Source organism: Mixia osmundae (genome assembly GCF_000708205.1).
Source record: "Mixia osmundae IAM 14324 unplaced genomic scaffold scaffold_4, whole genome shotgun sequence".
Taxonomy (NCBI): domain Eukaryota; kingdom Fungi; phylum Basidiomycota; class Mixiomycetes; order Mixiales; family Mixiaceae; genus Mixia; species Mixia osmundae.
In genome coordinates, this window is record NW_014575560.1 from 719,343 (window position 1) to 738,499 (window position 19,157).

General features: G+C 55.9%; 11 protein-coding genes across 11 annotated transcripts; 6 read left to right on the forward strand and 5 right to left on the reverse strand.

The window, feature by feature from the left end:
* The first annotated feature begins 64 nt into the window (after positions 1-64).
* On the forward strand, positions 65-1,718 carry L969DRAFT_73584 (uncharacterized protein). Its single transcript, XM_014713268.1, has 4 exons — positions 65-104; positions 161-511; positions 569-1,000; positions 1,055-1,718. The coding sequence occupies exons 1-4, from the start codon at positions 97-99 to the stop codon at positions 1,251-1,253; spliced, it is 990 nt and encodes a 329-aa protein (XP_014568754.1). The 5' UTR covers positions 65-96; the 3' UTR covers positions 1,254-1,718.
* On the reverse strand, positions 1,334-2,199 carry L969DRAFT_93985 (uncharacterized protein; the record flags this gene model as incomplete). Its single annotated transcript, XM_014713269.1, has 4 exons — positions 1,334-1,436; positions 1,484-1,594; positions 1,647-1,850; positions 1,904-2,199. The coding sequence occupies 4 exons, from the start codon at positions 2,197-2,199 to the stop codon at positions 1,334-1,336; spliced, it is 714 nt and encodes a 237-aa protein (XP_014568755.1).
* Positions 2,200-2,270: 71 nt separating this feature from the next.
* L969DRAFT_47466 (uncharacterized protein) lies at positions 2,271-3,448 on the forward strand (the record flags this gene model as incomplete). Its single annotated transcript, XM_014713270.1, has 4 exons — positions 2,271-2,801; positions 2,854-2,899; positions 2,958-3,190; positions 3,239-3,448. 4 exons carry the CDS (start codon positions 2,271-2,273, stop codon positions 3,446-3,448), a joined length of 1,020 nt encoding a protein of 339 aa, XP_014568756.1.
* Positions 3,449-3,525: 77 nt separating this feature from the next.
* Positions 3,526-4,833, reverse strand: L969DRAFT_102881 (uncharacterized protein; the record flags this gene model as incomplete). The annotated part of the gene is made up of 2 exons (XM_014713271.1): positions 3,526-4,617; positions 4,672-4,833. The coding sequence occupies 2 exons, from the start codon at positions 4,831-4,833 to the stop codon at positions 3,526-3,528; spliced, it is 1,254 nt and encodes a 417-aa protein (XP_014568757.1).
* Positions 4,834-4,945: 112 nt separating this feature from the next.
* L969DRAFT_86792 (uncharacterized protein) lies at positions 4,946-6,833 on the forward strand. The gene is made up of 6 exons (XM_014713272.1): positions 4,946-5,440; positions 5,502-5,647; positions 5,704-5,923; positions 5,980-6,088; positions 6,145-6,316; positions 6,366-6,833. Exons 1-6 carry the CDS (start codon positions 5,000-5,002, stop codon positions 6,535-6,537), a joined length of 1,260 nt encoding a protein of 419 aa, XP_014568758.1. The 5' UTR covers positions 4,946-4,999; the 3' UTR covers positions 6,538-6,833.
* Positions 6,521-7,661, reverse strand: L969DRAFT_86794 (uncharacterized protein). The gene is made up of 6 exons (XM_014713273.1): positions 7,608-7,661; positions 7,346-7,541; positions 7,201-7,295; positions 7,117-7,147; positions 6,956-7,059; positions 6,521-6,903 (listed from the first exon to the last, which is right to left on the reverse strand). Exons 2-6 carry the CDS (start codon positions 7,361-7,363, stop codon positions 6,582-6,584), a joined length of 570 nt encoding a protein of 189 aa, XP_014568759.1. The 5' UTR covers positions 7,364-7,541; positions 7,608-7,661; the 3' UTR covers positions 6,521-6,581.
* L969DRAFT_407406 (uncharacterized protein) lies at positions 7,528-10,309 on the forward strand. The gene is made up of 4 exons (XM_014713274.1): positions 7,528-8,584; positions 8,638-9,088; positions 9,142-9,294; positions 9,343-10,309. Exons 1-4 carry the CDS (start codon positions 7,691-7,693, stop codon positions 10,101-10,103), a joined length of 2,259 nt encoding a protein of 752 aa, XP_014568760.1. The 5' UTR covers positions 7,528-7,690; the 3' UTR covers positions 10,104-10,309.
* L969DRAFT_93991 (uncharacterized protein) lies at positions 10,160-11,095 on the reverse strand (the record flags this gene model as incomplete). The annotated part of the gene is made up of 2 exons (XM_014713275.1): positions 10,160-10,674; positions 10,732-11,095. The coding sequence occupies 2 exons, from the start codon at positions 11,093-11,095 to the stop codon at positions 10,160-10,162; spliced, it is 879 nt and encodes a 292-aa protein (XP_014568761.1).
* An 84-nt stretch (positions 11,096-11,179) lies between these two features.
* Positions 11,180-13,696, forward strand: L969DRAFT_86796 (uncharacterized protein). Its single transcript, XM_014713276.1, has 9 exons — positions 11,180-11,641; positions 11,704-11,876; positions 11,932-12,188; positions 12,244-12,345; positions 12,406-12,730; positions 12,783-12,947; positions 13,010-13,200; positions 13,258-13,449; positions 13,502-13,696. Exons 1-9 carry the CDS (start codon positions 11,548-11,550, stop codon positions 13,557-13,559), a joined length of 1,557 nt encoding a protein of 518 aa, XP_014568762.1. The 5' UTR covers positions 11,180-11,547; the 3' UTR covers positions 13,560-13,696.
* L969DRAFT_102886 (uncharacterized protein) lies at positions 13,619-15,262 on the reverse strand. The gene is made up of 2 exons (XM_014713277.1): positions 13,776-15,262; positions 13,619-13,728 (listed from the first exon to the last, which is right to left on the reverse strand). Exons 1-2 carry the CDS (start codon positions 15,215-15,217, stop codon positions 13,671-13,673), a joined length of 1,500 nt encoding a protein of 499 aa, XP_014568763.1. The 5' UTR covers positions 15,218-15,262; the 3' UTR covers positions 13,619-13,670.
* A 78-nt stretch (positions 15,263-15,340) lies between these two features.
* On the forward strand, positions 15,341-19,148 carry L969DRAFT_47763 (uncharacterized protein; the record flags this gene model as incomplete). The annotated part of the gene is given in 10 exon segments (XM_014713278.1): positions 15,341-15,823; positions 15,877-16,657; positions 16,713-17,681; positions 17,736-18,023; positions 18,072-18,302; positions 18,320-18,535; positions 18,588-18,691; positions 18,741-18,922; positions 18,982-18,999; positions 19,052-19,148. 10 exon segments carry the CDS (start codon positions 15,341-15,343, stop codon positions 19,146-19,148), a joined length of 3,369 nt encoding a protein of 1,122 aa, XP_014568764.1.
* Between the last annotated feature and the right edge of the window lie 9 nt (positions 19,149-19,157).

Sequence of the window (19,157 nt, forward strand, 5' to 3'; positions counted from 1 at the left end):
AGGAGAGCTACTTGAAATACGGATGAAAGCACAGATGTGCTCCCGCGTCGTTGCAATTGCTCAGCGCAACTGCAGCCAATCCACTCCAGAGCGGGCATGTGTCGGTACGCGATTCGCTCTGCATAGTGCTGCGACTGCTGACATGCACGATCAATTGCAGACTGCTCGTGCTCAAGAGTGTCGAGCCCGTCTTGCTCGCTCACCTCATCACGCGACCGAGTCACTCTATCATTTCCCAAGCAAGCGACGCCCGCCTTCGTCTCGACTCGGGCTCGACCAATGCCGACGGATTTGGCATAGGATGGTACGACGAAGTGCCAACCCCTTCGAGCAGTATCAACCCTCCTTGTGTGTTTCAAGCCATCACGCCCGCTTGGTCCAATAGGAATCTCCACCGACTGGCCGATAGGATCAAGAGCAGTCTTGTGTTTGCGCACGTGAGAGCTTCCACGTCGGGCAGTTTGTCGGAAGACAACTGTCATCCTTTCCAGTTTGGTCAGATACTGTGGATGTCGGTGGCATTGCTCTTGTCAGCTAGGCCGCTGACAAGCTGGGGGCGCTTCGACAGGCATAACGGGGCTATTGCCGAGTTCCAGAAGCTCAAGCGGCCGCTCCAGATGCTGCTCAAAGATCGGTATTACGAAGTGCCCCAGGGCAATACAGACAGCGAATGGAGTTTTGCTCTCTTTCTCAATTGCCTCGACGCCCACATCGATCCCAATGCAGGCACGATACCGCATGCCAAGCTCAAAGAAGCCATGCTCGAGACGATCTGGACGCTCAACAGACTCGCAAAGGAAGCCAACGTCACCGAACCGAGCCTGATGAATTTCTGCGTGAGCGACGGTCAGAGCGTCGTAGCTACGCGATACATCTCTAGCCGACACGACGAGGCTGCTAGTCTGTACTACAGTACTGGAAGCCAATTCGAAGAATACGAGCAAGGCGGGCACTATAGGATGACAAAGTCGGACAAGCGAGAACGAATCGTCTTGATAGCGTCAGTGTTGCCTGCTGCGCGAGTGCATGTGCTCATGTAGTAGGAATCTGACAGAAGCGAGCCATTGACATTCGAAAAGGCAGATTGGCTAGAGATTCCGTGTCAGACGATCATCGTCATCGATCCGAGCATGAACGTCCTCACATGGTGCATCGACGACGAGTTTGCACTGGCAGGTATGTACCCGGATCGCGACAGCCAGTTCATACAGTCAAGAGGCTATCGCTTCAACTCGGCTCAAGTCGCTCGATGATCACTGTACCAGCTCACGTACGTAGGGTGAGCATGTAGTTAGGGAAAGGCGTGTTGTTGCAATACAGATCATACAGAGGCTCATAGTTCTGTCTTCTTGCCGGCACTCGATGCGCTGTCCACGACGATCTTCTCAATCTTGTTGAAGATAAAGTCGACACCATGCTCCACCGGTTCGTCAAATCTGGCAGGCTCTTCAGCTCGGTCGAGCTGGTGTGCAGCGTGACGTACATGTACGGTAGCGCGGGTACGACGGCCAAGCCTAGCACTGTGGGTCCCCAAGCTCTGACGCGAGGACTCTTGGCGTTCTTGAACAATCGGCCAGACTGTTTCACCGTCGTGCTGTGCGCCCGTTGTCAGTCGGAGCAAGGCATGAAAGCCATCCAGGGCTCACTGTATAGTCAGAGCAGGAAAGAGCATCGAAGCTGTAGCTTGGAACGTAGCCCTCTTGACGACTCGCAAGCCGACCTCTGTGCTTGCCGATAGATCCTCGATACCTCGTCCGGTCAATCTGTCCAGAGCGGTCCTCTTCTCGGCTCTTGCCTCTCGCTCCTTTGTGGCTCTGAAGCCTTCATACGCTACATCTCCGACGAGGTACCTGCAATGTCGGCTCTGAGCGCATGGCCGAGCAGGATCGATAGAAAGACGCGCATCCATGAGATGCCATAGGCTGCTCTGACGGCAGTAGGATTGACGACGGGCCTAAAGGCTTCGCCCACATCGCTCGTATAAGCCAGGTAGCGAGTCGCAGGAAGGAGGAGGGGTCGTAATCGAGCAAGGTAAGCCAAGTAGCGTGCGTTGGAGTCGATCGTGTCGATCTTTCCTTCTTCTACTTTCGTGATCACCGAACTCGCTTGAGCTTCGACATGCTTCAGTTTCGCGACCGCTTCGTTCTCTGCCTCTCTGAGCATGGCCTGCGGTGAGTCCTTTGGCACATCCTTGTCCATCTTGCCTGCCAGTCGATGTCGGACGATGACGCAAACTCTAGGCAAGCGACGCGACTGTCCGCTTGCCTTGGATGACAGGTGCACAGTCAGGGCTGCACACAGCCAAGCATGCCAGCCATGCGCTCTTCTCGCTCATCCTTCTCCCGCAGGAGTACATCGGCGAGGACAGCAATCGCATGTCGCTGGCATATTTCTCTCTAGGTATCCTCAGCCTCTCGGGGGCTCTCTCCGAGCCATCTCCTTCCGCCCGGCTACCGGAACGGCGCAGAACAGAGTATCTTGCATGGATCTACGCTCAGCAATCTTCTTCGGGCGGCTTCAGGGGTGCTCCAGGATCAGACGAGTCTCATCTCGCAATGACCTATACTGCCTTGCTCTCTCTTGCCATGCTAGGCGACACTTCGCTCTCACACGTCGACCGAGTAGGAGCAGTCGCGTTTGTGAAAGCGTGTCAGGGTAGAGATGGCAGTTTTGCGCCTTTTCCGCGCTCGAACGAGAGAGATGTCAGGTTCAGCTACTGTGCTTGCGCCATCGCTACCCTGCTGGACGACTGGTCTTGCATCGATCGAGATAGTCTGGTGCACTATCTCCTGCGATGTAGAGTGAGAACTTTGCATCGTCTGACAGAGCGAGATGAGACTGAAGGCCAAGCAGGGCTTCGATGGCGCGTTCGGCCAAGTACCGGGAGCAGAATCACAAGGTCCGCTCCGCCCTCCTGGAGCTTGCGCAAGCTGCACTTGCCTGACTATGTCCCCAAGGCGGAACGACGTATTGCTGTCTTGCAAGTCTTGCCATGGCAGACAGCTTGCACAAGATAGACGATCCTGCCAGTCTCATCCGGTGGAGTGTGAGCCGCCAAGTCGAGCCAGATGAGGAACAGCGCGAGGCGTTGGCTGAAAGAGGGCAGACTGACCGTATGGCAGGCTTCGAGGGCCGACCTGGCAAACCGCCAGATGCTTGCTACTCTTTCTGGCAGACTGCCAGCTTGCAGGTGAGCTCGCCTCTCGTCCGAGTGAGTGTCGACTGATAGCCGGTCCAGATCCTAGGCGAGGATGTTGGCGATGTACGAGCAGACACGGCCTGGCTGCTAGCTTGTCAAGACGAACGAAGAGGAGGGATTGCTCGGTCGCCAGGCGATTACTCAGGTGAGCGCGGTACTGCCCTGTGCGCGCAGGGCGTGACGAGGGAGGCGAGGCAGATATCTACCATTCGTATCTCAGCTTGGCAGCGCTTGCCATGCACAGAGTGACAGGTCTGCCAGAGATCGATCCCATCATCAATATCCGAAAGGACGTCTTGAGCGCCATTCGAGAGCATCGTCGAACGTCAGCCTAATCGCGTCCAGCCGACTTCGTCCTCTCCCTCGGGCTCAAAGGTGTGTCTGGCAGCAAGTGTAGAAGGCGGTGAAGGCGACCTGGCCACCAGACCTCGTTTCTCTTCTCTCGACTGAGCAAGATAAGTCGGTTTGGTCTTCCCGAATCGCTCTTCCAATCTGCCGAACTCCTTGCTGAGCACTTCTACGCCTCTTGTCGATTCCGATGCGATCCTGCGTCTGAAACTATCGGAATTCTGTCGAAGCGAGTTGACCGAACCGGACATTGACTCGCGACGGAGTGTGCTGGAATGAGAGTTCGGATCTGGACGAGCAGTGACGGTACGAGATCGCGCTAGACCTGGCAGAGTCTTTGTCGGTTTAGCCAGTGCAGGTGTAGGCGGGGGTGGCGGTCTTCTTGGGATGGGATCAGATGATGCCGAATGAGTGTCTGTCTCCTGTTTGCGATCTGAACCATTGCGCGAGTAGGCCATCGATTGAGCACGGGGCAGCCGGACGGGTGGCGGTGGATTCTTCCTCAGACTGGCAGTAGGCGCGATATGGCTCGATTCAGTCAGTCTCGAGCTTGGGAAATCGTCTCGGTCGCCTGCGTCGTCGCTGCTGCTGCTGCTGCTGCTGCTGCTGGAGGAAACGCTGGAAGTGGAAGTCGCGAGCGAGCTATGACTGTGCGAGGATTCGGCTCTGCTGAATTGTCGACTGACCGGGCTGGAAGAGATGATGTCGATGGAAGTCCGCCTGCTCGATTCGTCTACGGCCTGTGAACCGCTCGAAACGGAATGGCTGACGGTCCTCTTGGGCAGCGGGGGAGGCTGTCGCTTGAAGGGGTTGCTGTCTATGGATTTGCGCTGCTGGCTACGTGCATCTGCAGGTGAGGGAACGAGTGAGGCTTTGGGCAGAGTGGGGGTGGATTGTCTGTGGAATGGGTTCTTTGGTCGCCGGACGAGGGGCTTGCTCTGTATGAACGTGTGATCCTTTGTGAGGACATCGCACGTCGGCGCGTGAGCTAGCAAGCGCAGAGTAGCCAGAAGGAGTCCGTTGGTCACCTGCGCACGCTCGCTCGCCTGAACGTCGACCAGTTCCATCACCTGCCATCGTCCTGTGAGCTCGAGCAGCGAACCGTCGTGGGACGTGGAACGAGCCTCGGAGAGTCGGTCTGCATTGATGCGGAAGCGCTGGCCGATGAGCTCCGTCATATCCTCGCATGTGCACTCCCTGAGGTCAATCTCCTCCAACAGGGCAGAGTAGGCGTCATACTCGCTCGGACTGAGCGCGCTGTCGTGCAAGCGCAAGCGGCGATGCATCCCAGACTGTCAGATAGGCAGCAGTGGACAGTGCCGCCTGCCAAAGCGAGCGCAGCCTGTCCGACTTTGGCAATTTGGCGCTTTGGCTGGCACTTTTGACGCGTCGGCCGGTCTGCCAGCTGCCAGCCGCAGCCCCCGTCGAGCCGGATATCCAAGGGTGACAGTCATGGCAAGCACGAGCCAGACGAGCAAGCCTGCAGCAGATGGCGGCGATCCAGACTCTGGACTACCCGCTGTGCCCGACCTGGCACTCGCACAGGCGACCTTTGTGCTCTCCCAAGCTCATCTGCACTCGATCCACGGTGAGGCGCTCAGGACGCTCACAGAGGGCATCAAGCTTCACGCCATGGGTCCCTACCTCTCACAGCTCCTCGGCGAGTCGTCCGAGTCCAGCTCGAGCAGTACAACACCTGCGCCCATCAGTTTGCCCGCTTACGCAAGCCAGTTACGTCAAGCTGTCTCGTTGGAGGAAGTGCAAAAGGCCAACAAGGAAGAGCGAGAGAAGTTGCAGGCAAAGGTAGACGAAGCGCTCGTGCCCGGGGCAGAGCTGGAAGTCGTCGATGCACTCAAGGCGAAAGCGCTCTATCTCGCCCAGATCGGCAACAAGGCATGTCGCACTCGAGCTCGATCAGCTCATGTCGCTGATAGCGCTGCCGGGGGGACATCAGACTGAAGCGAACGAAGCCTACGAAGCAGCGTATGCAAAGACAGCAGGCATCGGGTCCAAAATCGACATGCGGCTCGCCATGATCCGATTGGGATTCTTCCACTCCGACCACAAGATCATCAAGGCCAACATCGACAAGGCAAAAGCGTACGTCGTCCCCTCCCATCAAGCTGTCCAGTGCTTATGACGAGGCCGAACGACAGGCTCGTAGACGAAGGAGGAGATTGGGACAGGAGGAATCGACTGAAAGCATATGAAGGAACTCATCTGCTCATGCTGCGCGATTTCAAGACCGGCGGCCAGCTTCTCATCGATACCTTGTCGACGTTTGGCGCAGTAGAGCTCATGTCACTCGACGACTTTGTGCGACTGTGCATCATCGTCGGCGTACTTACGCTCGACCGTAAAGATCTCAAGAAAAAGGTTCGTCCGCTTTGCTTTGATCACTTGTGTGCAGCTGCTGCATCGTACTTGCACAGATTATCGATGCACCCGAAGTGATACAGGTCTTGCCCGAGTCGCCCCACTTGCGATATCTCGCAAGTTCTCTGCACGATTGCGACTACGCCCAATTCTTCCAATCTCTCGGTATGTCACGATGGCACAGCCTCTCTTTGTGATGGCTCATTTGTCAAGGGATACAGCCGATGTCGAGCAACATCATCTCAAGACCTCGCGGATCCTCTACCTTCACACGCGCTACTACGTCCGCGAGTTACGTCTGAAGGCTTATGCGCAGCTGCTCGAAAGCTATCGCTCCGTCACGCTACAGAACCTCAGCAAAGCGTTCAATCTTTCCGAAGACTTTCTCGATGCGTACGCGCCCTGCTGTGTCAGACCTTGGTCAAGCTGATGGCCGGTACAGAGATCTCGCAAGATACATTGCTGCAGGTCGACTGAGAGCTTCGATCGACAAAGTCAACGGAGTCGTCGAGACGACTCGCTCGGACACGAAGAATGCGCACTACGAGGCAGCGCTCAAGCAGGGCGATTCGCTCCTCAATGGCTTGCAGAAGCTCTCCCGTGTGTTGGGTTGAACCGTTTCAATGCATCAGATACAACAACACGCGAAGAGACAGGATCAGTAGCGTTCTCTTGGCGAGCGTGTCCTCCTCCTCGATCGCTCAGGCGATCGTGACCTGCTCCTTCGTCTCGAGCTACGATCATCTCTCCGACGGTCATCATCATATCTCCGGGGCGGGCTACGACTATCATATCGTCTTCGATCGGTAGCACGTCTGTTCGCACGACGATCCTCTTTGTCTGCCCGTCGTTGCTCTTTCTCTGCCCTCCGGGCTTCCTTGCGCGCTTTCCGTTCCTCTTCGCTCTCGCCCGTCTCGGCACTCGCTTTGGGTGCAGTGACGGGTATCGCATTGGCCGAGGAAGTAATAGGTCGGAATCCTCTGCTCCTCCTCTGTGAATATTGGCGCGTATGGGAATGAATGATACACGCACAAGGCAGCGGCAAGTGCATCTTCCTCTGCTTGCTTGACCTGCCTGATCTCCTCATCCCGTTCGGCTTGAGTGGTCGCCTTGTCTCTGTTGTACCAGTGTACGTCCTTTGCGGTTCGCAGGAATGAGAAAAGCAGCACAGTCAGTCAGTCAGCGAGGCGTACCTTGTTCTTCTGCCACCGACCGGCCGGTGCGCTGCGAGGCCGTGTGTGAGCTCATCAGAGCAAGTTGACAGACAGAGCACGGACTTGACCGAATGACCGAGATAATTCTCTCTGTGCTCGGAAGCAGCAACGTCGGACCATTTGAATTCAGCAGCACCCCCTCGCACCAATCTCTCGGGCTGCACGGTCTCATCAGACCTCTCGTGTGTTGCACGAGTATACTGCTTGCCTCGTCGCGGTGCGGCATGATGACTTTGAGACGGAGTGTGAGCTGAGCGGCAAGTCTCGACACACACCGATCGGAGGCGAGAACCTTGTCGGGTCACGGGCTCGGTCTAGAGCCACAGAGGTGTGCTCGACCGTGCAGCAAGCCTGTCGCCGTTCGTCCGTCTACTGCGCAAGGAGTGCAGCTGCTTGGGCTCGGTCTGAGGAGGTTCAGTAGCTGCTCAGCCGCTGGACTTTGGCTGCAGTGAGCAGCAAGTCGTACGTACGTTGGGCGCGACGGGCGACGGGCGAGTCCAGCCAAGCAGTCAGACGGGCACGCCCTGAAGCAACGTCAAGTGCATGGGAGCGTATGACATCTGACTTGGTCTCATCCGCATCCGCTACACCACCTCACCTCGTCCATCCTGCCGTCACGACAAGCGAGCAAGCTCATGCGGACACCGTTGCCGCGACCTTGTTGACTTCACTTCAGATCGATCAGAGACCGCCTCAGAGCCTCGCGCAGGCAGATGTTCCCCATGGCAGCCCTTGTAGACAACGAGAGGAGCAGCCTGTAGCCTCATCGTCGACGCACAAGCAATCTATCGCTGCATCGCCCAACCGACGGGTCACACGAGACCGCATCCAGCCTGTCACAACATCCAAGAGCTCAAAGACATTCATCAGATCAATCAGTCATACCCAATCAGCGGACGACAGACGCTCAAGCTCGCGCGATTCGACCCAATCTACTTCGCGTTGGCCAATAGCGACCTCAAGCACCCTATTCACCCAACCCTTGCTACAAACCTTCCCATCCTCGCCCGCTTGGGACAGGGAACATCGACGGAGGCGCACACTGAGAGTATCTGTACCTGCCGCTCGCGAGCTCGCATTCCCAGACGGTCACACGCCACTCCGGCCCTACTGTTTTGTCACATACGCGCAGCAAGAAGGCGCGGGGCCAGACTGCATAACGCACAGCACATTCAAACGTTACTACGAGTGGCAGCACGACGAGAGCTTCGATATTGTGCACGAGACGAGAGCAAACAGGATAGTCAGGATACAAGTGAGAGATAGAGGAGCAACAGACGAATTGATCGGGATGGCCGAACTCGACGCTACTCATCATGTCGACCAATGGGTCGGACTGCGGACTCGCGATCCTCACCATAAGCTCGGCGAAATCTACGTTAAGATGGAGTCTGACGAGTCAGAATCCTCGCGTCGCCTCTGCGCGGACGATTTCGATATCTTGAGGGTCAGCCAGAGCAAACGTCCCCTACTGGCCTGTACTGATGGGTGTGGTGGCAGCGCATCGGCGAGGGCTCCTTTGGGCAAGTCTATCGGGTCAGGAAACGCGATTCCGGGCGAATGTATGCAATGAAAGTGCTCTCAAAAGACTCTATCGCTGCTTCAAAATCAATCGAGCACGTCTTGGCCGAACGAAAAGTACTGCAGCGTACAATCGATTCGCCTTTCCTCGTCGGCCTCAAGTTCTCATTCCAGTCAGAATCTCAGCTCTTCTTCATCATGGACTACAAAGCGGGCGGCGAACTATTTCGCTACCTCGCCCAAGAGGGTGGCAGGTTCACCGAGGAAAGAGTCAGATTCTACGCTGGCGAGATCCTGCTCGCGCTAGAATATCTCCACAACCGGAGCATTTGCTACAGAGATCTCAAGCCGGAAAACATTCTGCTTGACGCCAGCGGACATCTTTCGCTTTGTGACTTTGGTCTCAGTAAACCTGATATTGCTCCCGGTGGTATGTCTTGCTCATCATAGACCTCAATCTCGCTCATCAGACTTGCCTCACAGAATTGACAAGGACGTTCTGTGGAACGGCAGACTATCTCGCGCCGGAGATGCTCCTCGACGAGCGCGGATATTCTCGCTCAGTCGACTTCTATGCGTTCGGCGTCTTTGTCCACGAGGCTCTGCTTGGCTATACACCCTTCTATGCCGAGTCAAGTGCGTACCTCTACTCTTGCGTCTGGCTCAGACTGACGTATCGTGCAGGGATGCAAAAGTATGAGCTGATCATGGCCTGCGAGCTCAAACTGCCCGCAAGAGCCGGACTGAGCGCGGAAGCCACCGATCTGCTCCATTCACTCATCACAAGAGATCCAGCGGATCGTCTGGGATCGATCACAGGCGCAGCCGATATCAAGAAGCATGCGTTCTTCGAGACGACGAATTGGTCCGATCTTGCCGCTCTACGCGTCGTGCCGCCTTTCAGACCACCTCCAGACGATTCGGATCGCGATTGTCCACGGAGACGGTCCCCGCCGAGACACCTGGCTGCAAAACACTCTCAGGTCTCTCTGTCGACTTCTGCATCTGCTCTTACACCCTCTGAGCGTTCGGAAACGCAAGCAAGTTCGTTTGCAATGCAGAGCAGGCGCTCTTCCTGCGGCGAGAGCTCTGCGCCTACTTCGACAGACATCTCAGGCGACAAGACTGAATACTTTTCAGATTGTGCAGCTTGCGACAATCCGGCGAACGTCTGGCGGAATTTTACATTTAGTCACGGACGAGATTCGAGCGTATCGACCCATGGCTTACCTTCATGGATAGCTCGATGTCGATCGAATTCTCGCACGGCTGCCGAAGCTCCTCCTTCGATCGAAGACGACAAGCGGACTTCGCCCACCGCTTCGCCAGTCCGGAGGAGTGCGAGCTTGAGACGATTCGGCAGCAATATGTCTTCGCCCATCTCGATGACGGCAATCAATCTATCGCCTTCGCCACCGCGTACGACGCTACAGCTGTCCCGCTGAGCATCCTCATACTGTCCTTCAGTGTTGTCATCTGTTGTGCTGCCACGCTCTATTGTTCACCTGATGCCATAACGTGTAGTCTCATATGTCACTCGAACGCCAGTACCCATGTTCTGAGCACATCTCGTTCCGTCGTGAAGTCCAAAGATGACAATTCTCTCCAGACCTTGGGGTGGATGCCAGGCTTCGCCAGCCTGTGGAACGAGCGTCGCTGTGTCTTTCATCTTGTCCCTTATACCGTCAAATTCTGCAATGAGATTCTTCATCTGCGCCGTCGCAACGACTTGGACCTGACTTGTCGTCAACTGGGCTAGTGTACGTGAGACCAAGCTCATGAGAGCATGACGCTGAGCAGCGGGCGAAGCCTCGTCGGTCTGTTTCGAGGTGGCCAGACCCGGTAGTGTGGGGAACATGTTCAATCGCAGGGGAGCCGAGACGGAATCGATGATGACGAGTCCGACTTGGGTGTTCTGCTTGAGCCAGTTGGACAAGTTGAGCAGTGTAGCAATGAAATGGTCTCGCTCGAAACAGCGCAAGAGATGGATGCGATTGGTCCAGCTTATGGCTTCCTCTGCAAAAGCCTGGCGCGTCAATCATTGCACAGCCGGTGAAGCGATCAGATGCCGACCTCGATGGCCATTTGCAAGAGCAAGTGCAGCAGAGAAGATGACGGAAGGAGTCAGTGCGCCTTCTGTGTCAATGATAACAACCTGGTTCGTCTGGCAATCCGATTTACAGCGCTGCAGAGCGATAGAGAGCGCGATTCTGCTCTTCCCCTCTCCCGGTGGACCGACCAGCTCGATGACAGGCCTGCCGCTTAGGCCACCGGGTGCAACGAACAAGCGATCAAAAGCAGCCGAGCCTGATGCGAGCAATGGACGATCTCTGAGTAGCTGAAGCAATTTAGACGCCTTTTGGTTGTTATGAAGAGGGACCGTGTCGGTAGATGCAGTCGTAGAGACTGCGCCCTTATTGTCGATGGCGTCATTCATCTCATACTTATGCGTCTGGATCGGCGGAACTGTCTGGCAGCCCGCTGCCTTCGGCGCGAGTGACGTGCAAGTCGCGTTCGACCACGCTGAGTGAGCCGGCGGCGGCAAAACTGCCTGACTGCATCTTCATTGGTCGAGGCGCATCAGCTCTGTAAGACCAGTCTCGTATACGTACGTCTGTGTAGATAGCCCAGCGAGCGAGACACCAGGTTTCGCCCCGGGAGAGCACGACGAGGCCTCAGCTCGGCTATCAGGAACCCGTCGACGCCTACGCCTCGTCCAGGGACGCTCAATCAGAGCTGTGCGAGATTCGAGCGAGCTGAGCTCCACTCGCTACGCCAGCTGTCCTCGACGGTCCCCTTTGCGGTGCCTAAGCCTGCAAGACAGGCCCAACTGAGCCTGTCGCCTCAAACACCTCAAATCCGATCTAGCGGCACATCATTGACTCGAAGATGTCTGCCAGTGGCTCGGACGGGTTGGACTCGCCAGTAGATGAGGAAGACTTCATGATGGATGACGATGAGGAGGGTTCAGTTGTCGATTATGGTCAGTTCCTTTTCATGCCCTCATCTCGCTTGGAATCCTCTCATGACCTCGGCCGCGAACAGACGACGGATCTTCGGTGGACGAAGGGGACGATGGATTCGGTGGCGTGGCACAGACGATCGACAAGGGCGAAGGTCCCTCTTGGCAAGTCGACTTTAAGATCCTCTCCATCCAGGATATCGAACGCGCCCAGTCCGAGATCGCAGAGAGCGTTGCGAGCATTCTAGCCATAAAGGTAGATCAGCCTCGTTAATGTCTTCGAGACATGCTGATGATGCCCTGGTATATAGCCCACCGAAGCATCGATCCTGCTCAGGCAGTGGGGCTGGAACAAGGACAAGCTCATCGAACGCTACATGGAATCGCCCGAGAAATGCAACATCGAAGCCGGTCTCGAAGTCGGACGTCAGCCGCGTCCCAAGCGTATCCGAGGCTTCGTCTGCGAAATCTGCTATGACGATGACAGCTCGAAGGAGACGATCGCCCTGTCCTGCAACCACCGATTCTGTCGCGACTGCTACGCCTGCTATCTCATCTCCAAGATCAAGTAAGGTCACTATCGTGTCTTCAGCTGATGATACTCAAGCTTCGCGATCTCACAGTGAGGGCGAATCAAAGAGGATCCAGTGCATGCAGTCGAGCTGCAAGACCGCCGTTGACGAAAACACAGTCGCACTTCTCGTTGACGCTCAGAACGCAGAGAGGTCCGTCATGCTCTCTTCGTGAGCACGTGACAGTGCTCAGATGTCAGCCTGTGGAAACAGGTACAAGCGATTGCTCAACCGATCCTATGTCGAGGAAAGCTCCTCACTCAGATGGTGTCCCGCCCCCAATTGCGAGTACGCTATCGAATGTCACGTACCGAGCAAAGTGCTCGACACCGTCGTCCCATCCGTCACCTGCAGATGCGGCAATCGATTCTGCTTCGGCTGCGGACGAGATGAGGACCATCAGCCATGCTGCTGTCCTCTCATCAAACGCTGGCTGAAGAAATGTGAGGACGACTCGGAAACGTGCAATTGGCTCGCCGTCAACACGAAAGAGTGCACCAAGTGCCAGGCGACGATTGAGAAGAATGGCGGTTGCAATGTGAGATCATCCTCTCATCTGATCCATAAAGCTTGACTGAGCATGTGAGCAGCACATGACTTGCAAGAAATGTCGACATGAGTTCTGCTGGGTCTGCATGGGTGACTGGACTCTTCATGGCACATCATGGTACAATTGCTCCCGCTTCCAAGAGAAGGACGATACCACCAAGGATGCGGTCAGCAAGAATCGCCAATCGCTCGAACGTTACCTGCATGTGTGTTCACACTAGCTCGGCTGCTTTCCCCAGGCAAGGCTGATCCTCTCCGTCGCGTGCAGTACTTCAATCGCTTCAACAATCACGAGCAGAGTGCAAAGCTCGAGAAGGAAGTCTATGCACGCATCGAACGCAAGATGGAGGAGATGCAAAAGACGACTTCGCTCACCTGGATCGAAGTGCAATTCCTCAAACAGGCTGTCGACACCCTGTCTGAATGCCGTATGACGCTCAAATGGTCATATGCAATGGCGTTCGTCTTTGGCCGGCTCTCCTTGCGCTGACATTGCTGATGCATCTTCGCAAATAGGTTCTATCTCGCCCGCAACAACATCACGCATATCTTCGAAGACCTTCAGAGCGATCTGGAGCGAGCAGTGGAAGAACTTTCGGAGCTGCTCGAGAAGCCGATCGAGCCCCAAACCATTCCCGAGCTCAGACAGAAGACCACAGACAAGACGGTCTATGTCAAGAAACGTCACGAGATCATGCTCGATGACACGTCAGTCTTCTTGCTTGACTCAGTTGGCATTACGCTGACATGACAGAGCCAGTGCAAAAGGATCGGCAGAGGGCCGGTGGTCGTATCAGGTCGATCTGAACCTCAAGTAGAGCGATCTCCCTCCCAGCGCGCAATTGTAAACGTTCGACGTGTCCTGTACATCCGTAGCCCCGTTTGTACTACTTTGCATCAGGCATCAACAGCTTCTCTACATTGCTAGACTACTCTAACGCCTCTACACTCGGGGTCTCTGCGTCCTTCCTCGAGACTGATGATGATCTGCGCAAGCGTCAGTGAGATACCGCAGTGAGACAGCTGCAGCTCACTCCTCTGTCTGCGCGGAGCTCCCTTGTTTGCACAGCATCATAAGGATCAATAGCGCAGGAAGGTGGACGAGCGACGCCCAGAAGAGCTCTCGCGCAGTCTGATCGTTGACTCTTCGCCAGAAGCGATAGCTCGTCCAGATCAGCAAGCCGTTCGGCAAGAAGGACATGTAGCCAAAGACTGCACTCGTCAGCCCGAGGTAGGGTAAGCCGAGACAGATGGGCACGCATGCGATGCTATATCGCAGAGCGACCCTCGCATTGAGAGCCGGATTGGTGACAGACATCATCCTGTAGCCTGCTTTCGCATAGTCTGCTCGAAGGTTCCACGCGAGCGAGTTGAAGTGAGGGAATTGCCACGCAAAGACGAGCAGGGCGAGCAGCCAAGCACCGGGCTGGGTGAGGAGGTCGAGCGTATTCGTACATGCTGCCCAGCCCATCAGAGGCGGCAAAGCACCTACGACTGCACCGATCCACGTATTGAAGATCGTCACTCGTTTGAGAGGCGTGTAGATGAACGAATACAAGATGATGTTCGCCAAGCCGATCGATGCAGTCAAAGGGTTGACAAAGTGATAGAGCATGCCCACGCCGGCCAGAGCAGTCGAGGAAGCAAACGTGAAGGCGTGTAAGGGCGTCACCTGCCGTCGGACGAGAACGCGGTTGCGTGTGCGGGCCATCTGGGCATCGTAAGGCACTTCGACAAGCTGGTTGAACGTATTGGCAGAAGCGCAACAGAGAGCTGTACCCACACTGGCAGTCAACAAGATGGGCAGCGATAGTTGGGATCCGCCGGACGAAGCTGTAGCTGCTAATGCCAGCTGGTCCATATCGATGGGCAGATGGGCGAGCGTATCTGTCAGGAACGTCTCCATGGCTGCATGGGTCGCTCCGGGATCTAATGGACACATGGCATAGCCAGCCATGGTCGTGAGGGTGATGAGAGCAGATAGCTTGGCCTTGGTCAGTCCCTTGTAGAGCTGTATGAGCTCTGGCAAAGAGTGCGATCGTATTGGCCTGTATACTATCGCCGTGGTGGGTCCGAGGCTGCTCTCTGGCAGCTTGATGCCTTGGAACACGGACAGTGAGTCTCTCGCCTCGGCATCGCTCGTGCTAGTGTCCTCTGACACTCGATCCGCCGCCACAAGGCGCACATCCTCGGTTGATGTCGACTTTCCGTGCAGGTTAGCAGGAACGACGGGCGCAATGGTGGTGAAACGAGAGCGGTCTATCCGACGAGGGCGAGGTTGCGCTAGTGCATCACGTCGTAGCTTGTGCACGTCTAGCCATGGTCTTTGCTCGGGTGCTGTCGATGCAAAGCGCGGCAACTGAGAGCTAAAGGGCGTCAACCGGCTTGACCCTTGGGCGATGCTCGACACGGATCTGGTGATACTTCGAGTAGCTCTGCTGGCCAGCCTAGCACAAGCTGCACACTCGAGACTCATCAGGCAACGCCAGGGTGATGCCGGTTGGCAGCGTGCGACGTGTCACTCGCTTCTCGCCGCGTCGTCGTCTGCGCGCATCGTCACAAGCAGCAAACACCCAAGTCGAAGCCTCTGTAGGCGACGATGGCGCAACAGGACTGGCAGAGGCAGCATGCTCAGCGTCACGGAGCCATGTCTCCACCGCAGGGCGTTGTCAGTCCGCCGCCAGGAAATAGAGGACAGCCACAGCAACGGCAAGCTACTCCGTCACTCGCGCCCGGCCAGCAGGCCTTTCGACCTCCCAGCCAGAATCAGCAACGGCCCATGCAGGCTCAGCAACGACCTGGCATGCCCATGCAGCCATCACAGAGTGCCACGGGGACACAGCAACAGCCTCCACGTCCTCCACAGGGTGTACCTCAGTCGAACGGTATGAACGCAAGGCAACCTAGCTACCCGGCTCAGCCAGGTCAGAACGCTTTCCTCGGCGCGCCCCAGCATGTACAAGCACGCTCTCCGTCGCCTGTGCAGCAGCCGCTGTATGGCGCCAACGTGGTCAATCAGCAGCTTTCAAACGCAATGGCACAAACGAGCATAGCTTCGACTTCTGAACCTCAACAATATCCGGTGCGTGATATGGGATGAAGCTATGTATCGGGCTTGACAAAGCCAATGGACAGGCGAATGATATGTTGGCTGGACCTGCGCGCACTAAACGATCTCAGAGAGCCTATCATGTCCAAGAGGATCAAGCCGAGCCGCAACAACAATACGGTCAGCAAGCTTTTGAGCAACAACTGAGACAACAGCAGATGCAGCAACAGCAGCAGCAATATCAACAGCAGCAATTCCAGCAACAGCCCGTCCATCAACCGCCTGTCGCAAATCAGTCCATGCAGCACCCTTACGCGAACGCTCCGCCGCCCGGGCCGCAACCGACCGGCATGGCGATGCAGCATGAAGAGCCGGTGTACCAGCAGCAGGAAGATCCGCTGCAGCCCCAGATACCTCAGCCGCCGCATTCCGCAGGCCAGAGATTGAACGGTCCGAGAACGCGGATCGATCCAAATTCGATACCGTCGCCCGTAGCGGTACAAGCGGCAGATCAGCGCTTGTTCGAACAGGAGCCTTTCTTGACTGCCGGCAGGGGAGCTGTCCCTCTCTCCAGCACAGATTTCCTCGCGATCGATCAAGGGAACTGCAATCCTCGTTTCCTGCGCCTGACGACCTACTCAATTCCGAGCTCGGACGACATTGCTCAATCAGCTCAGATGCCATTAGCTATGGTCTTGCAGCCCTTTGCGCGCTTGAAGGTGGAAGAAGGCGAGGTTCCCCTCGTCGATTTTGGCGAAGTAGGGCCTCCGAGATGTAGTGGCTGCCGCGGATACATCAACCCGTGGTGTGTCTTCATCGAAGGCGGCGGGAAGTACATCTGCAACCTCTGCGGCGCTCCCACCGTTGGTCAGTGCACTCCATCTAGTCAGTCTCCGTCATGCTCACCTTCTGCTATGGACAGTGCCGCCCGAATACTTTGCTCATCTTGACATGTCTGGACGGAGGGTCGATCAAGACGAGAGAGCAGAGCTAGCAAGAGGGTCAATCGACTTTGTAGCACCAAGAGAATACTGGGTACAGAATGGTGCGCCAAGCGAAGATCTGCCGCCACGACAACCAGAACCGATTCGTATGATCTTTGCCATCGACGTCAGCTGGAATGCGATGAAGACAGGAATGGTCAGAGAAGTAGCTGAAGCATTGAAGATGATGTTTTACGGGCGAGCCGCTGAGGATGGAGAGGTCACGGCTGATCAACAACAAGCAGCTGCGCAGACGAGTCTAGCGCCAGGCACAAGGATAGCCATCATGACTTTCGACAGAGCAGTACAATTCTACAACTTGTTGGAAGGACTGGAACAACCTCAGATGCTCGTCGTGCCGGACATCGATGACATCTTTATGCCGCTCAACCAAGGCTTCTTTGTCGATCCGGAAGCATCACGTCCTGCCATCACGGCCCTGCTCGACAGTTTACCGGATCTATTCGCACAGACCGCAACAGTAGAGGCAGCGATAGGAGCACCTATACAAGCAAGCTTGCATGCCTTGAAGAGCTTTGGCGGTCAAGTCACCCTCTTCCAAACTATCTTGCCGACAGTCGGACCCGGCGCTCTCAAGACGAGAGAAGATCAGAAGCTCTACGGAACAGACAAAGAGAAGGCGCTCTTCTCGCCTCAGGATCCTTGGTATCGCCAGATCGGCGAAGAATGCGCAGATTGCGGAATCGGCATCAACCTCTTCTTGTTTCCTAGTCAGTACATCGATGTGGCTACGCTCAGCGTACTGCCGGGCTTGACGGGCGGTGATCTGCAATTCTTCACTCGATTTGATCCTGTCAGAGATGGTCCAAGATTACGCGCGCAGGTTCTGCGCATAGCTCAACGCGAGACAGGCTATTCGGTAACCATGCGCATACGTTGCTCAAATGGTGCGCAGTAGAAAACCTTGCGAAATAGAACACTCGCTGACATCGGCATGGCAGGTCTGCGCGTAGCAAACCATCATGGCAATTTCTTCCAGCGCAACGTGACCGATCTCGAATTTGGCTGCTTGGACGCAGACAAGACCATTTCTGCGCTCATACAGCACGAAGGTGGTCGACTAGACGAGTCAAAGGACGCCCATTTCCAGTGTGCCGTGCTCTACACCTCTGCGACCGGTCAAAGACGCGTCAGATGTCACAATCTGTCTGTACCTATCACGAGCCTGCTCGCAAACGTCTTCCGCTATGCCGATGTGGACACCACGCTTGCCTATGTCGCGAAAGAATGTCAGTATAATCCTCTTTGAGTCCGGCTGGTGTTGACGCATCATATAGGCGTGTTCAATGCGGCAACGAAAGCTTTGCGCGACATCAGGGAACAGCTCACAGATACTTGCGTCAAGATCTTGCTCGCCTACAGAAAGCATTGTGCATCGTCCACCTCGCCTGGGCAGCTTATCTTGCCAGAGTCGTTCAAGCTACTACCGGTCTATACAATGGCTCTCACAAAGAGCAAAGCCATCAAAGGCGAGTCGGGCGCGTTCAGCATGCTGTCTATGCTGAAGCGTGCTCCCCGCTCGCAGGAGGAGCAGTGATTTCGGACGTGCGAGCGTACTACATGCGGATGCTTCGATCGATCGGCGTGACCAATCTCGTCGAGCTATTATACCCCCGGATGCTGTCCATACATGATTTGCCAGCCGATGCGGGCTTTCCAGACGAATCCGGCAAGCTCGTCGTGCCGGAGCTGATTCGAACGAGCTATGCAAGACTGGTACCTCATGGTGCTTACATCATTGGTCAGTCTCGGGTCCTTCGGCCTGCGTGCATGGCTAACGGGCTCTCTTGCAGAGAACGGCGAAGTCGCGATCCTGTGGCTCGGCCACGCAGTCTCACCTCAGATTCTGACTGATCTGTATGGTGTGGAGAGTCTCGAAGATTTGGACATCCGCATGGTCAGTACACGATATTGACACGAGATATCATGCTTATGGCAGCGAGCAGTCGGTCTTGCCCCGTCTGCCAACGCGACTGTCTGAGCAAGTACGGAATCTGATCAAGCATGCCGAAGCCAGGAGACAAGGCATGCATCTGCCCGTGCTCATCGCGCGACAAAACATGGATGGTCTCGAGATGGAGTTCGGCAACATGCTCGTCGAAGACCAGAACAACGATGCCATGTCATAGTACGTCTTTCTCGCTACGAAACCTGTGTCCTCTGCTCACGCGCCCTCGCCGCTTGCAGTGTGGACTACCTCTGCCAGTACGTCACCCGTGAGGTGCCAGTCAGCGTGAAGGCTGACGATGATGCGCAGGGTGCACAAGAACATCCAAGGCATCCTTGTCGGAGCTGCCAAAGCTTCGGCGGCTAATGACGATTCGGCAGCCAGCTTATGGAAGAGCTTGTACTGATCTTGCATC